Source organism: Stereum hirsutum, assembly GCF_000264905.1.
Source record: "Stereum hirsutum FP-91666 SS1 unplaced genomic scaffold STEHIscaffold_14, whole genome shotgun sequence".
Taxonomy (NCBI): Eukaryota; Fungi; Basidiomycota; class Agaricomycetes; order Russulales; family Stereaceae; genus Stereum; species Stereum hirsutum.
The window spans coordinates 1,114,335-1,129,689 of record NW_006763144.1 but is presented as its reverse complement, the minus strand read 5'-3'; the positions used below and the strand labels follow the sequence as shown (position 1 = coordinate 1,129,689).

At 51.5% G+C, this 15,355-nt stretch overlaps 6 protein-coding genes and 1 non-coding gene across 7 annotated transcripts; 3 read left to right on the top strand and 4 right to left on the bottom strand.

Annotated features, from left to right (window-relative positions):
* Nucleotides 1-194: 194 nt before the first annotated feature.
* Nucleotides 195-1,753, bottom strand: STEHIDRAFT_84340 (uncharacterized protein). The gene is made up of 5 exons (XM_007308076.1): nt 1,679-1,753; nt 1,556-1,612; nt 1,346-1,499; nt 827-1,278; nt 195-770 (listed from the first exon to the last, which is right to left on the bottom strand). The coding sequence occupies exons 1-5, from the start codon at nt 1,712-1,714 to the stop codon at nt 255-257; spliced, it is 1,215 nt and encodes a 404-aa protein (XP_007308138.1). The 5' UTR covers nt 1,715-1,753; the 3' UTR covers nt 195-254.
* A 147-nt stretch (nt 1,754-1,900) lies between these two features.
* On the bottom strand, nt 1,901-1,994 carry STEHIDRAFT_t220. Its single transcript has one exon. It is a non-coding gene; the product is annotated as a tRNA-Ser (tRNA).
* A 323-nt stretch (nt 1,995-2,317) lies between these two features.
* STEHIDRAFT_63830 (NAD-P-binding protein) lies at nt 2,318-3,484 on the top strand (the record flags this gene model as incomplete). The annotated part of the gene is made up of 3 exons (XM_007307725.1): nt 2,318-2,558; nt 2,629-3,108; nt 3,174-3,484. The coding sequence occupies 3 exons, from the start codon at nt 2,318-2,320 to the stop codon at nt 3,482-3,484; spliced, it is 1,032 nt and encodes a 343-aa protein (XP_007307787.1).
* A 545-nt stretch (nt 3,485-4,029) lies between these two features.
* STEHIDRAFT_102452 (asparaginase) lies at nt 4,030-5,524 on the top strand (the record flags this gene model as incomplete). The annotated part of the gene is made up of 5 exons (XM_007308075.1): nt 4,030-4,385; nt 4,445-4,497; nt 4,554-5,141; nt 5,216-5,363; nt 5,427-5,524. Exons 1-5 carry the CDS (start codon nt 4,139-4,141, stop codon nt 5,522-5,524), a joined length of 1,134 nt encoding a protein of 377 aa, XP_007308137.1. The 5' UTR covers nt 4,030-4,138.
* Nucleotides 5,525-6,512: 988 nt separating this feature from the next.
* On the top strand, nt 6,513-8,423 carry STEHIDRAFT_160579 (uncharacterized protein; the record flags this gene model as incomplete). Its single annotated transcript, XM_007308074.1, has 12 exons — nt 6,513-6,660; nt 6,722-6,890; nt 6,952-7,013; nt 7,070-7,170; nt 7,236-7,248; nt 7,465-7,602; nt 7,657-7,672; nt 7,733-7,775; nt 7,827-7,841; nt 7,911-7,966; nt 8,026-8,299; nt 8,355-8,423. 12 exons carry the CDS (start codon nt 6,513-6,515, stop codon nt 8,421-8,423), a joined length of 1,104 nt encoding a protein of 367 aa, XP_007308136.1.
* Nucleotides 8,424-11,214: 2,791 nt separating this feature from the next.
* Nucleotides 11,215-12,489, bottom strand: STEHIDRAFT_124290 (uncharacterized protein). The gene has a single exon (XM_007308073.1). The coding sequence runs from the start codon at nt 12,357-12,359 to the stop codon at nt 11,835-11,837; it is 525 nt and encodes a 174-aa protein (XP_007308135.1). The 5' UTR covers nt 12,360-12,489; the 3' UTR covers nt 11,215-11,834.
* Nucleotides 12,490-13,312: 823 nt separating this feature from the next.
* On the bottom strand, nt 13,313-15,067 carry STEHIDRAFT_63630 (uncharacterized protein; the record flags this gene model as incomplete). The annotated part of the gene is made up of 3 exons (XM_007307707.1): nt 13,313-13,576; nt 13,671-14,745; nt 14,805-15,067. 3 exons carry the CDS (start codon nt 15,065-15,067, stop codon nt 13,313-13,315), a joined length of 1,602 nt encoding a protein of 533 aa, XP_007307769.1.
* Between the last annotated feature and the right edge of the window lie 288 nt (nt 15,068-15,355).

Genomic DNA, 15,355 nt, shown 5'->3' with positions numbered 1-15,355 from the left:
GATGGATGCGAAACAAGCAGGGAATCAGAACAACGCAGATTCAAAGCATGTGTTCAACATGTTCGCCCGCGCCCCAGCCTAGAACGCGAGCAGTGCATTCTACGCCAGCGATACTCAATGCGACGAGGAGAGACGCTAGTATTTTCAGACATCCATACACGCTGTTCGCCGGTTGAGATCCTCCACCAAAGGATATCATTACGCCGAAGGAAAGTAACATGAAAGGGAGACGTCGTAACAGAACATGCCCACCTCTACATGCTCACCTGCTCCAGCCGACCGAGCAGAGCATCTATCCGTCCCTCCAACGAGTTCACATTGCCCTTGACCAAGGTTCCATTGTCCTCCAAACTCTTCTCCATATCATCCACCGCCTTTCCGAGCTCTTCCAACGCCTCACTGACCTTCTTTTCGTCCTCTTCCAGCCCTTCCAGTGTGGTTTGGAACTCAGCAGCCTGGGTATGCAATGTCGACAGCGTACGCAGCCTTGTTAGGATATGGGGGATGTGAGGAAGACTTGGGACGAGACGAGTGAGAAGTGGAGTGATTTGTTCTTGTAGAGCCGAAGGAGGGGGTGCTGCACCCGAAGAGGAGTCGGCGTGATGGGACGTCTTGCGCTGGTGGTTTGTGGATGAAGCGCGGTCGAGATCTGTGAGAAGGAGTTTGAGGCGACGCGAGATGTTATCAAGGTGGCGAGGTTGTGTCAGGACGGTGAGTTGCGTGTTGAGCCGCGTGATGAGGGGAAGAAGGGGCGGGGGCATGGGCGAAGCCTAATATTCGACATCAGGACCATGAAATCAAGAATAATCATAGCGAACAAACGCACCTCATCTAATGAAGTACTCGCAGATCCAACGAGCTTCTCAATCTCTCCTAGCCGACGATCTATCCCAGCCAAGTCCTGTACCTCAGACTTCGATTTACCCTCATCCTCGCCCTCCTTCTGTGATGAACTGTTTACTTCGCCTTCCTTGTCTTCGAACTTTTCGGGCTCCTCCTTCAGGACCTCCTTCACCAATTTCGACCTCCCGTCCTGCTTCGTATTGAACTTCTCCAACCTACTCTTCACATCGACCAAGCTCTGGATGAGTTCCCCGGGATCAACATGTCCCTCCTCGGTTTGCACAGTTGAATTCGAAGGATCCGAAAGTTCTGTCTCCAAAGACGCCAATTCGGCCTGAAGCAAGCGAAGGCGGACAGCTAACGAAGGTGGATGGCTGGGTGATGGCGACTCGCTCCGCGTAGATGGATACTTGTACAAGGAGCGGTCTCGGGTACCTATAGGTAATACGAACACACTGGTGAGATACAAGTGAATGCCATGGCAAGAGTATCTGAGACCTACTTCTCCGCTCAGCTCGCCTGAATTTCTTACTCGCCTCATCAGCGCCTATCAAACTGCTGCTGTCAAGCTCTTCTTTACTCGGAACCTCCGCGTTCTTTCCGCGATTCGAGTGACGCGTGGGGAGACCGGATTCCTCGTCGCTAGACTCGCCTTGCTGAGAGACAGTTCGAGACTATGAGTGGGCAGTGGAAAGCATGACACCGATATTACCTTGGCTTGCGTTGTCGGGAACACATCATCAGTTTCGTAGATATCTGGTGCGGTATCCTAGACGAGAAAAACGGAAATAAACACGTTGCGAGCACAGCAAGTCTACATCTACAAGAGCCTCACGATATCCGGTAGGTTCGCATATTTAGTCGCGCTCATGGTCGTTGTTTGTTGCGTGTGCGAAAGTGGACGTTAGCCAGCAATAGATTGCTGCACGGGGTGTGTGTGAAGGGGTATAGTGTGAGTTGTTGCCGTCAAGAGAAGTGGATGTTGCGGTACAACCGTACGAGTGGCGAGTATTCAAGGCGGCAGTGGCGATGACAGCGAAGAGAGGAAGCAAAAAATCGTCACCTGAGCGATTCGAACACTCGCGGGCAAAGCCCAACCGCTAAGAGCTATAAATAGCAGGCGATCCCGTTAACCACTCCGGCAAAGTGACTTACCTGACAACAGCGGTGCTAAATGATATATCGTCATGGGCTGTGTAACAGGGGCTTGTTCCATCCGCTTCCGAGTCGTGACCCTCCTTGAGCACTTCATCTACATTCCTCCACCCCGCCTCGTCCTGACCGCAACAGCTGGACGCTTACATCAAAGGTCTCCTTCGCCATATGACATGAGGTAAAGAAGCCATCAGACATATGCTTCTGCAGTACATAAGAACTGGTCAGTCGTCCTCACACCAACCTCACACATACTTATTCCACCTCTCGCCATCCAACTCCACCCTGACCGTTTAGAAGTACACTCACATACTATCACATGTCCAGCGCGATCCCGGAAGGCTCAATTGTCCTCGTCACCGGCGTGAACGGATACATTGGCTCGCACACCGCTGACCAACTGCTCTCCTTTGGCTATAAAGTGCGGGGTACTGTCCGGGATGCCTCTCGATGCCAATGGGTCCAGAAGTTCTTCGACGAGAAGTATGGCAAAGGCAGATTAGAACTCGTCCTGGTGTCTCAGACCAGTGCCGACGGTGCATTTGATGAAGCAGTGAAAGGTATGCCAGCTCTCCTTCATCCCTCAGAGCCTGGATACTTACACCGAAGTTGGTCTGACCAATTTTTCAGGTGTAAGCGGCATCGTACACGTCGCGTCCGACGTCTCGTTCTCGCCAGACCCGAACGCTGTCATCCCCCAAACCATTGCCAGCACGGTTGGCATCCTCAACTCAGCCAACAAAGAATCCACCGTTAAGCGCGTCGTTTACACCTCTTCCTCATCGGCTGCATCCTCTACTATCCCCAATAAACCCTTCGAAGTCACCGTCGACTCGTGGAATGACGAAGCTAGCAAGATCGCTTGGGCTCCACCGCCATACACACCGGACAGGGCGTTCGCGGTATATGCCGCGAGCAAGCTCAAATCTGAGAAGGCGTGTTGGAAGTTTATGGCGGAGGAGAAACCAGCGTTTGAGTTCAATGCAGTCTTGCCGAGTGGGAACTTTGGGCCAGCGTTGGGTGAAGGGCAGAGTTCGCCGTCGTTCATAGCGATTCGTACCCTGATCCAGGGAGATCTGGAGACGGCGAGGAAATATGGAGTAGCACCTCGTATGTTATCGCATTCTCTCCACTGTTTGATGAATCCTGAACGCTTATTCTTCCCCCATCTTCAGAGTACTTCGTTGACGTCCGCGATACCGCTCGATTTCACGTCATCGCTCTAACAAACCCGGCTGTCAAGTCCGAGCGCATCCTCGCCTATGCGGAACCGTACAACTGGAGCAAGATCCTCGATATCCTGCGCAAGGCATATCCTACTCGCAAGTGGCCCGACAACATTCCTGACGAGCCAAAGGATTTATGCACGCTCACGGAGGCAAGGTCACGCGCCATAGAGCTCTTGAAGGAGCTAGGCAGGAAGGACTTCATTACATTGGAAGAGTCGATAAATGACTGTGCGCATATTATGTTGGGGTCTGCGTAGAGCAACTGCACCCACTGTAGGAGAAGTAAAACTATATTTGTACCCGGAGAGTCTAGCATTTTTAGTTCCTTGATCAAAGGACGGGGTAGTCTGCGCATTCGGAGTTGTTCTGCCACAACCTCAAGCCTCCTTCACCTTTGTTTGCCGCCGTCGAGCACATGCGGTGCAATGCGATAGGCTTTGGGCGGGCAGAGCCAAAATGGTTGGCTTCCCAGAGTGGTTGAACGGCGATAAATTATTCGAGGTGAGGGATGGTCTCAAACCAGCCACTGGCTCCTTTTAAATGTAGGGAGGCGATGGCCCGCTGGCACAAAGACCATCCCGGAATAAGCTACAAGGTCTACCTCTTTCGGGGAACAAGGATATGACAGTGTGGCACTCTACCCCTAACCCTAAACAAGGGGTTAAAGTTCGCCGTTTGAATCTCGCCGATTGGTGGCTAAGTCGTCCTAGTCGGCCGGAACACATTGTGGTTCCCGAACTTCCTCTCAGTGTGCGGATACTTCACGATGTATTATCTTTCTGCTCGTTCGACTCGGACTCGGACGCCTGGCCCTGCGAATTCTACAACAATTTCATCACATAAATAGTACTCTTCCCTGGTACATAAGAGGACCCGTGCCAGCGTCCTTATCTTTGCCCACGACGTCCACCATGTCTTCCACCTACTCCTCCCAGGAGAAACTGCCTCTCATCTCCACTCACCCGAAGAAAGGTGAAGGCAAGTATGTACTTGTTATTCACGGTGGTGCAGGGACAATGTCGCGCGAGAAGAGTACGCCTGTACAGCAGGCCGAGTACAAAGCCGTGCTAGCCCAGGCATTGCGTGCTGGGTACGCCGTACTTGAGCAGGGCGGAGAGGCCATGGACGCGACAGTTGCGGCCGTTATGGTCTTAGAAAGTGTGTCACTTCCTGTTTCGTCCATTCAAAAACGTCCCTGACAATCGACCAATATGTAGACTGCCCTCTCTTCAATGCCGGCAAGGGTGCTGTCTTCAACACGGGCGGAAAGGTATGTCTTCAACAAGCCAGCTATAATTACATCGAATGACTAATATTGCGCGTCAGAATGAGCTCGAGACCTCTATCATGCTCTCCAAACCCCCGTCCACCCATCCCGAAATCCCAACCAACCGTCGTGGTTTCGCCCTCACCCTCCTCACTCATACCCGCAACCCCTGCCACCTCGCCCGCACCCTCTATCTCTCGCCTAAATCCACCCCACACCCCTTCCTATCCGGCTCCTATGCTGAATCGATCGGTACCTCTCTCGGTGTACCTACTGTCCCCTCATCGTATTTCTTCACTGAAGCTCGCTGGCGCGAACATCGTCGTGGTCTCGGTCTCCCCGAGGAGCCGCTACCTGAGGGTCATACTCCGGCATCCCCTCCCGAACCATTGAACTTGGATCAGATGCCAACCGGAACGGTGGGAGCAGTGGCCTTGGATATGAGAGGGTGCATCTGCGCGGTCACGTCGACGGGAGGGAGGACGAACAAGCAGGTGGGCAGGGTGGGTGACACGCCACACATGGGATCAGGGTTTTGGGCGGAAGAGTGGAAGGTCAAGGGACTTTTGCGAAGGACGTGGAACAAGTTTCGCGGGAAGGGGGGTGTCAACGCGCTGGGTGTTTCGGGAACAGGGGACGGCGACTTCGTAAGTGTTCCTCTGTTCATTCCGCTTTCGGAATTGGTTTGGAAGATGCTGATGTTCTGACCATACGTACGCAGTTCATCAGGCAAAACACAGCATCGACGATGGCGAGAAGGATGCAGTATCTCGGAGAATCGGTCACGAAGGCCGCGGACTGGGTCGTGGAGGATCTCAAGGAGCACGATGGTGTTGGTGGAGTGATCGCTTTGGACCAGGAGGGCAACGGTCAGTACACCTGTATATCCCACATACTACCATCATGCTAACTGCGGCACGTTTGCCCCTCAGTTGCGTTGTCTTTGAACTGCCCAGGCATGTATCGCGGTGTCATCAGGGACGATGGCGTCGCCAAAACCGCCATCTTCAATGATGAAGAACTTAGCTAAGCTAAATTCACGGTATGCGGAGATGTTGGTGGTGCACGGCAACCTTGGTTTGCGAATGAGAAGGGCTTCGTGTTTCAGTTGTCGGTGTGGTAGCAAATCTGCGTAGGGTGTGATACGAGCTCGATGTCATCGTCAGTGAGTTCCATTCTATCCCATCTTGTTGATCAACACCAGGATAAGTGTAGCAGCTGCGCATTCGCGTTCTTGGTTGATCCATTCACTTGTCGGGATGTCAATGTGCTGCTCTAGGCAGAGTGATCTCCCCCACCTTCAACTCGCCTCGTCAGGCTGGGCGTTCTTCCAGCTATAGCAAACCGTACTCTGGCCTTGCCCTACATATGGATGTTATGTGGGCCCCAAAGATGCTCCGCTCGCAAATGATCTTGTCTATCTTGCGGTGCTTTTGACTCCATTGCTGTAATTGACTATTATGGGCTCCACATAACATAATTTGGCAGAGTGAGCACGAGAACAGAGCTAATCCCGGGTTCCGCACACGGTAAAAACCGTCGCACAATAGGCTATCCAAGAATCAAGGTGGTCCTAGATGGTCCCTCTTCATCGTCTTCGGAACTATGCACTTCCGTGTATCCACTCCCACAATGTAGTTTGAGGCGATCCTTCGATCCCTAGAGGATGGACACCTTCCGGTTCCATGGTCGGCGGTCCATCGTTCCGTGAATTCTTCCAGGGTGTTACCAGTTGCGTCCACACCTTGATGTTGGCACTCGGGACGAACCATCCCGCCCATGCACTACCTCCCAATTATACTAGGACCATCACTGCGCTCCTAGGCCATCAATGCGAGGAAGATGTTCTCACCGAATTTATTTTCGGGAAATGACCGTCAGATTTTTGTGGTGGTCGTCTGCTCCTGCATCAGACAAAGTGTTCCGAGAACGTGAGGGGTCCTGTAGCTGTCCAGCCGCGAGTATAAAGAACCGGCACAAAAACATCAGTCTCGTTAACGCTTTGTCCTTCGCCCGTCATGTCAGCATCGCAAGCAGCATTCAACGAGGTCGTGCTGGAAGACCGATTATGGCAAGTCTTAACATTTGACTTACTGGTTTATAGTACTTCTCTAAGCCCCATTACGCTCAGGATCATCGATGATTATGCTGTTTTATCTTCGTCAAGTGTGTGTCTTTGTTCCGCGCAGAGGGTGCTCCACGTTGATTGGCATTTCTGCCCGACTAGTCTTGTGGATGTTTGACTTTATTCAGACCCTACCCATGGAGATCGAAGGCGTCTGGTCGAGTAGACCCACAGGAACTGCAGCGATCTTTCTTGTCAACCGCTACTGTTTTGGAATGTCCCTTATCCTTCAACTGGTGATTGGAAGCCCTGTATCTGCGACTGATAAGAGGTGAGCTTTGGGTATCTATAGTTGACAGACAACCCGATTGCTGACTCGTCACACCCTCCAGCTGTAATGCACTAGCTATATCCGAAGCAATCCTACAGATCACTGCAACTATATCCACGAACCGTTGGTCAATGCATTATATGTTGTCCGTTACCGCACATTTCACACCTCTTTCGTAGTGTTGTTCACGCTCAGAGTCTACGCAATATGTGGTCAAAGTAGAGCCGTTCTCTGTATGGCGTTGACGATGATCCTTGCAAGATTCGGAGTCAACCTGTGGGTATGTATACTCTGAAACTATCCTAAGGTCGCAACAAATCTCTCACACAGTCGAGTGATTTACAGCAGAATGCTCCGAGTATGTCTACAACCGTATCAACCAAGGGGTCACAATTCGAAACATTCTCCATGTGTGGAATGATTGAATCTGACTCTCTTGCATATCAACGGTAAGTCTCAGGTTAAAAATCTCATAATGAGACTGACGTTGTGGTTTACTTCTTCAAAGAGGTAGGTTCGTAGATCACCGCTTATGAGCTAAGCTCATCTTCTGTTTCGGTACTTTGGGTATCAGCCGACATTGTCACTGCGGTTTTGCCCTTGGCATTCGATGCCTATGTTTTCGGTATAACTGTCTTTAAGACATACGGACACGTCACACAGATGCGCAAACAAGGCCAGAGAAGCATCACCGAAGTCCTTCTGAGGGATGGTTAGCTGCATTCCACACTAGATTTTTCTAAACACATTATTCACGACCTTCTAGGAATCTTGTATTTCTTGTCAGTAACTTTCACAGTACCAGCCTCTCCGTCTGACTAGTATCTGTCTCTCACTTGCAGCATAGTCTCCGTTGCTTCAGCTGCAAACCTTGCACTTCAATTGGTACCCACCTTTTTTTTCCACAGAAAATAATGGCTAAAACAGTTGACGCAGGCAGCACTAGCCGATGTCAGTGACCGCATTCTAAGACGATGATTCTATCCTGCCCAATGCTGATGCTCAACGAAATAACCGTAGAAGGATACTGAGGCTTCGCTCCTGTGGTCGGAGGTCCTGTCCAATTACCTCATCGTGTAAGCCGCCCTCGAGCCGAATTTCGCAAGGTCTGACTTACTCCAAACACTACGAACAGACTCCCGAACCTCCTTGCCAACCGCCTCTACCTCAACCTTCGTGTATTAGCAGATCCGGGCTCCACAATGACTTCAGGCCACAAGGATATGCCCGAACCAGCCTTCGCCCACAACCGGTTCCTTGGCAACATCGGAGCACCTTTAGACCCGAATTGGTGGGAAACCCGATTCGAGGATGACTATGCAGACCACAGTACAACGTCAAGACTATCCGGTCAAGATGGGCCGATGGTGTCACCCGAAGGCAACGGGCAAACGACGCTCATACCAGTGGTGAGTACACCTTTCGGGCACGATGTCAAGGAAATCACTCAGGGCCACACATTAGGTCTACGACGGAAACCAACGAGATATCGCAGACATCGAGATGGTGCCGATGCAGCGAGAGTGCTCGTAGAGCTGTCGCACCTATAAGTGTACTTTTTGGGAAGAATTATGCACCCACGTCACGGTCTGGGAAGTTTGGCATAGTGTCATTGTGCTAATTTAAGCAGAGACGCATTATTATGTCTCATACTTGGGCTAGGTTCCATGCCACCTGCTCGCGGAGATGATGAATGTACGTTGACCTCATTTCTTGCTTTCCGTCCGTGATCGTTGTCTCGACACGCGAAACTTGGTCTGTCGAGCCACGTCGCAAAATATGTTATTTTCTCCCCAGCATGGTGTTTCGCTAGGATATAGAGTCCGAGTCGCTTTCACAAGGTCATATTCCGTCTGTTTTCCGTGATGCTAACTGTGCCTCAAAGGATTACCATCCCCTGTCGCGCGCTTCCACCGGTGAGTCTACTATGTTCATCATCATATGTCTTTTTGAACAATAGAACCATCTCCCCAAGCTGAGTTATTTGAACTCACGTCTCATTCCGCTCCGAACCCAAATGATTGTTCTGACTAAGCTTTCCAACGTTCTCATCAGCCGCCTTCACCTCAACCTTCCAGGAAAGAAATCACGATGCTCAGACACAACCTTGATACACGATGGGCGTGTCGGAACCAGTAATTTCCGAGAATCAATTTCCGGAACATTGGAGCTCCCCTTGATTCTGGCTGGTAGAGAACAAGTTCTTGGTGTGGTGAAAACTTCTGAGGTCACAACCATTAGGTGGAACCCGCTCGAAGTCATCGTAAGTGAGCTACATTCATCTAAACTCGTTGATCAACTGTTTTATTATGGGTATCAGCTATATCTGTTTCTTATCGTGCTCTGCTACAATTGATCTGTTGAGCCGTTCAGGATGGGAAACGGAGAGGCCTCTAGGGATTCCCTATATCAAGTCTTGAACAATGCGAGGAAAGTATCCACGCCCTCTGCTTGTACGTCCTCGTCGCACCATGCCTGAGTTTGGGACACTCCGGGGGATCGCGCTCGAGGACTTACTCGGGCGAGTACAGTCATTTATTGCGTCTCCGCATATTAATCAGGGCATTGCCCCTATGCAGGCTTATTGCAGACTATGCCTCCGCCTCTTCAGTCGGTTCGTGGTAGTCGTTCCAAGCCTACGTTGCAATGCTCATGGCATTTGTCTCTTAAGCATTGTGGGCACTTGACTTCATCCAGACTGCGCCTATGGAGATCCAGGCCGTATGGTCGCGCAGACTCTCTTGCCCCGCAGTTCTTTTCTTTGTAAACCGCTATGCATATGGAGCTTCCCTCATTATCAAGTTGGCGACTCGACGCATTGGCTCTGTATCGAACACAAGGTACTAATAGATCTAAAAATGCAAGCAGTCGTTACACTCAGTCCGAGTCATCCTAGTTGCAATGTACTAGCACACTTTCAGCTGATCTTCGGGACATGTTCAGGTGTCACTACATATAGTAAGTCACGATGATATATACAATATTTGTCGTTGAGCTGAAATACTCTTGTGTTGGGTATGAGTGCTTCTCACCCTCAGGGTCTATGCCATGTGCGGTCAAACGAAAGCCGTCCTCTGGATAACAATGGTGATGGCCCTCACAAGATCTGGAATAGACATTTGGGTCTGTTCTCTTTGCCAGGCTGTTGCACCTTCAGGCTAAAGGCCACAATATCGACTCGGGCAGATGAGTAGTCCTCCTCTTGTACGGAATATCTCGTCGGAAGGGACCCCGAACGAGGTGTTTTTTGGAGGTTGCGACGAAGAATATAACCCCCCGAACAATGGAAGGTAAACATTGATCAGTGTATTTTACACCATCGCCGTTTGATTTCAGTGTGCCACTTTTGCAGAGGTAGGCTTGCAGGGTAGTGGTTACTATGTCCTTCATGTTCAAACTCATCAATTATAGAGATAACAGCCGCGAATACCACTGTTTCCTTCCTGCCCGTAGCGCTCGATATACTGGTCTTTGGAATCACGATACGTAAGACATATCGACATGCTATGCAGATGCGTCGGGTCGAAAAGGGCGGCAGCATCTCCGAAGTCCTACTTAGAGACGGTGAGCCTACAGGTTTGTCTATTTCAGCCGCCCACACTCATATCTTACTAGGAACCTTGTACTTTCTGGCGATAATGCCTTTCAGAGCTTTCTTTTTGATCAGACTTTTACATTAGGTCTATATCCAGAATGATCATCGCTGAACGACCGCTCATAGTAGGTCTTATATTATGTCAGTGCATTCACACATAGTATTGTGTATCAACGTGCTAAGCTTCCTCGTCTTTCTGTACTACACAGATGTCCACGTCAACCAGTGGAGACATGGGAAACATAGCACTAACTATACTTGAAACTTATCTCAGCGTGTATGTCACCATATATAATATTTTGGGCTATACAAAGCAGGTGCATGGCTGACCCTTTTTTCTCTCTCAATCTTGACGTAGACTACCAAACCTCCTGGTCAACCGCCTCTACCTCAACCTTCGCTCATGTGACTCCCAGTCACACCCAGGCACCTCCACTGCGGCTATTACATCCACTGCTGGACCAGTCTTCGCTCAAAATCGCTTTCTTGGCAATATTGGTGCTCCTCTCGATCCGGATTGGTGGGAGAATCAGTTCGACGACGCCGTAGAACTGGAACGTGAAGAACTGCGAGACAGTCAGAGGGTGCTCCTGCAGGAGAACAGCGACGGTAACACCACTCTCGTGCCAATGATAAGCAGCTAGTTTTTATTTACGAGGTTGTTGGATTTTCGTGAGCGAGTGAGAAAAGCACGAGAAATCAGAGAGGGCTTGCAATCACACTGAGCTGTGAGGCTGGCTTGTGTTAGGGCAAACCGATGCCCTACACAGGTAAACTCTTCATGTATTTATACTACTGTACAAATTATACTCGAATATTCTACAGTACTCGAGAGAGTGGCAAAGCAGCTGCGCTGCTGAGTCATCCGTGTCCGTCGAAAGCTCGCGAAAGCTCTCGCGACGTCGAGCTGCAACTAGCTAAATCCAACACTCCCCCTCAGCGAGACGTGCGGGAAAGACCTCGAGATCAACTACGACATGCAGTGAATTACCCGTCTATGGTCAGAACCTACGGCAGTCGTCAGGAACTCCCCCTGGACATGTGCGCGTTCCTTCATATGGCAATTCCGTTCTGCTCGCGATGACGAACGGCGTATCCTAGCGGTTGATGCGCGTCGAGGCGTCGTGAGCATCGGCTCACCTGGCGCTACGGCATCCGAAACCGTGCCCAATACAGCCTGGATGAGACACCGAAAAGAGAGTCGGGGCGAAGGTGGCGAGGAGTGTGGGTGGCAAGGGATGGTGAGGAACGGTGGGTGGCGGCGAAGTGGCGGAATAGGGGCTGAGGATGTGGCGACAAGGGACGGCGGAGAGTCAACGTCAAATTCCGGACCGGGGATCGAACCCGTTCTATGCACAAAGCACGGAAATGGCGGACGATGGGTGTCTCGGAGCTGGGCTCGGACGAGGACAGGTGCGTGCGATGTGGCCGGTAATACCACAGCGACGACAGATGGCTTTTCGCCACGCGGGGTTGGAGGGTGGAGAGGCCGGAGGAGGTGCGGCGGATGAAAAAGGTGATGGAGAGGGTAACGGCGGCGCGTTCACGCTACGCGGCTTACGCGGGGACGAGGTGACGAGAGTGGCGGAGGGACATACACGGGCTATGTGGCCCACTTCTCGGCAGTGGCGGCAGATCGCTCTGCTCCAGTCGGGATGACTGTCGCGAGAACGCGAGGGTGATGGCAGAGGCGGGGTGCGTGCGCTGGCGTCGACTGAGGATGTGCGACGAAGAGGAAGGGTGGTAGAGCGGGTGTGGCGCACAGGAGTGGGTGCAAGGGAGTGGCGACGCGTGAGGCAAAGCGCAGGGGCGACGAGAGGGGCTGCCGTCGGGAGATCCGTCGGTAGATCAGTCGCAGCGGTTAAGCTGGACATGATGGACGAGCGTCGGGTTATCGGCGACGGTACCGAGATCGGTTTGTGTTGGATTTTCGTGAGCGAGTGAGAAAAGCACGAGAAATCAGAGAGGGCTTGCAATCACACTGAGCTGTGAGGCTGGCTTGTGTTAGGGCAAACCGATGCCCTACACAGGTAAACTCTTCATGTATTTATACTACTGTACAAATTATACTCGAATATTCTACAGTACTCGAGAGAGTGGCAAAGCAGCTGCGCTGCTGAGTCATCCGTGTCCGTCGAAAGCTCGCGAAAGCTCTCGCGACGTCGAGCTGCAACTAGCTAAATCCAACAGAGGTATTACATGGATCTGAAGAATATTGCCAGGTGTATGATGGCGAAGGCGTGAGGGACATTGAGATGGTACCGGCCCCGAGAGAAGGATCATTGTCTAACACGACTTAACTCATGTGCAGTCGAATATACTGGTGTGTGCTTCTTCGCAGCTCACTCAGTGCGTCCCAGACGTATCATGTTGTTTACTGACTAAGTTACTATGACCAGCAGAGCTCACCACCATCGACCCTTGATCCTCATGCGTTCGGTGGCCTCCGAATCGTGTTTATGGCCCGAGATTTTGTTATCAAGGTTCTTGTGCAAACAACGACGCCGTCAATACGACACCGTAGTAGCATTTTGACCTTTAAGCTGCACTAGATGCACACTATGTACTGTACAATATTTATAGCATCTCGTTCTTCTTGTTGAATAAATGTTCCGAACCGTTTTCTTGCAACGCACAACGCGGGTCGTCGCAGGCAAATCACGGTCCGATGCTCTGAAAACGCTGCCCAAAGACTACACTCACATCAGGAAAGGAGAGCTCAACCATCATACACATTAGAGCGCAGTACATAGATTACAACAAAATATCCCTCATATACACCCCATGCCAATGAATCTCAAACAGAGTCAGTACTAATTCCCAAAAATCAATGCGACCCAGCCACAGCGGCCTTCAACCGCTGCCTTAGCCCAGTCTTCTCTTCAGCCGACGTCGACGTCGTTTCCTCCGTATCTTTCCTCCCGAGCGAGGTCGAAGTCGGCGACGCGACAAAGGGCGCAGACTCGATGGTCTGACTGGGTCTGATGGAGTGTTCGCTGTCTTCCACGAGGATGCCGGTTTGTCCTGGTGAGACTGGTTCGACGAGTTCCGTGAGGACTGCGATGCGGGTCCAGCGTCGGTATCTTGTGTACTACAAGGTTATAAGACGGGAAAGTCCGTTAGAAATTGATGTGGCGTATGCGTGGGAAAATGGTGTGGCCCAGCCAAAAGCAATAAATGCTGACCTTGCCCATTCCGCCTTTATTACCACGATTCTCCCATTTATTGTCACCATAAATCCATCCGTCCGTATCCGTAGTAATATCATCCGAGTCTCCATAAGCTCCATCCGTACCATCCGAATGATCCTCCCCAGCAGTAGAACCTGTTCTCGTCGCCACCGGACTCCTGCTCCTCGGCTTCCCACCCGTCCCCGCACTCGAAGAAGACGCAGTCGATGCTGACCGCGGAGCCTCCATCATTCTCTCTGCCGCCTTGAACAACTTCGCGCCACTCCCTCCTCCTCTCGCCCCATCCTCCTTCGGAACCGGTAACGGCCTCTCCACCCTTTTCGACTCGTCCTCCCCTTCCTTCTTCACCACGACCCTCCACTCCGTCTCTTCCCATCCCCACATCGCTACCCTCTTGACCCTGCGCTCGGCGCCCTTCGGGTCAGAATCTTTGAGATACGCGATCGTAGGCTGTGGAAGTGCGAAAGCGCTTGGTGGTGGGACGGGCTGTTGAGTGGCGGAGCACCACGAAGGTCGTTCGCCCGGAACCAAAGCCGCAGTCCAGTCCAATCCCATCCACCACCTCTGATTCTCATATACCGTGAACAAAAATCGGACGGTATTCACCGGCGTCTGGTTTATTGACAATGACGAGGCGCTTCCCGAGACGAGGTGTGGCCCGGGCAGTGGAGAAGGGAATGGGGCTCCGGAGATGTAGGACCACAGCCGGTAGGCTGACCACCGGATCCAGGCGCTTCGCCAGATGCTGGTGCGGATCAGAGTGGCCCACGGCGCTCGCCACGTGAGGACGATGGTGCCGGCGAAGCCGATGAGGATTCGTAAGGGAACGAAGAATGTGAGGAGGAGGTAGGGAAGATATAGAATTGCGGAAGCTCGGAGTAGAAGTGTGAAGTCTGCTGTTGGGAGGGATGGGGAGGAAGGTATGAGTGTGAAAATGGTGGAGAGGTCCGAGATTGTCCGTTGGAGGTTATCTTCTGTTACGGGTTCTGAAGTGGGACGTTTTGCAGCTATTCGGGCTCGCCATCTACTGAAAGCCACGGCTGTCAAAAATATTATGGGAAACATATATCTGAATAAGTATCCACGTCAGCCAGCAACATAATAAGTTATAGACGTAGGCGCACGCACCTGAACCCAAAATTCGACAATAAACATACACCCCACCAAGCGGCGACCACGAGCCAACTCTCGGACCATGGTGCTTGCCAACTGAGAATTTCGAGAGTACGTCGAAATGGAGTGACAGTTGGTGATAGACCAGTCAATACTGCTGTAAGTGGTGGCGGAACAGTATTCACGAAATCAAGCAGTGTAGGTACTAGAGAATGAACTGTGGCGTCCGAAGCATGGTCGGAAACGGTTGAAGGAGGCTGGGGTTGGGGTACAGACATTGCTCTTCTGTGTGGCGACGCCGTAGACATTTTAGAGCCTCTGCCTGTTCAATGTGTCAGTCCAAGTATCCAGAGGGAGTTTATGGGACGGATGTGCGCACGAGTGTAAGCAGCAAGGCTGAGGCGCAGAGACTGGAGTGAGAGAGCGCGTCAGAGGCAAGACGCGAAATCACAGGCTTTGCTGCTGACCATCAACTGTCTTCTTTCCGCGTGACCTCAAGGCATGTTTGTCTTCGTCGAACGGGTCGTTATAACTGACAATCTATGTAGCAGAGTCATTGTCGTCGA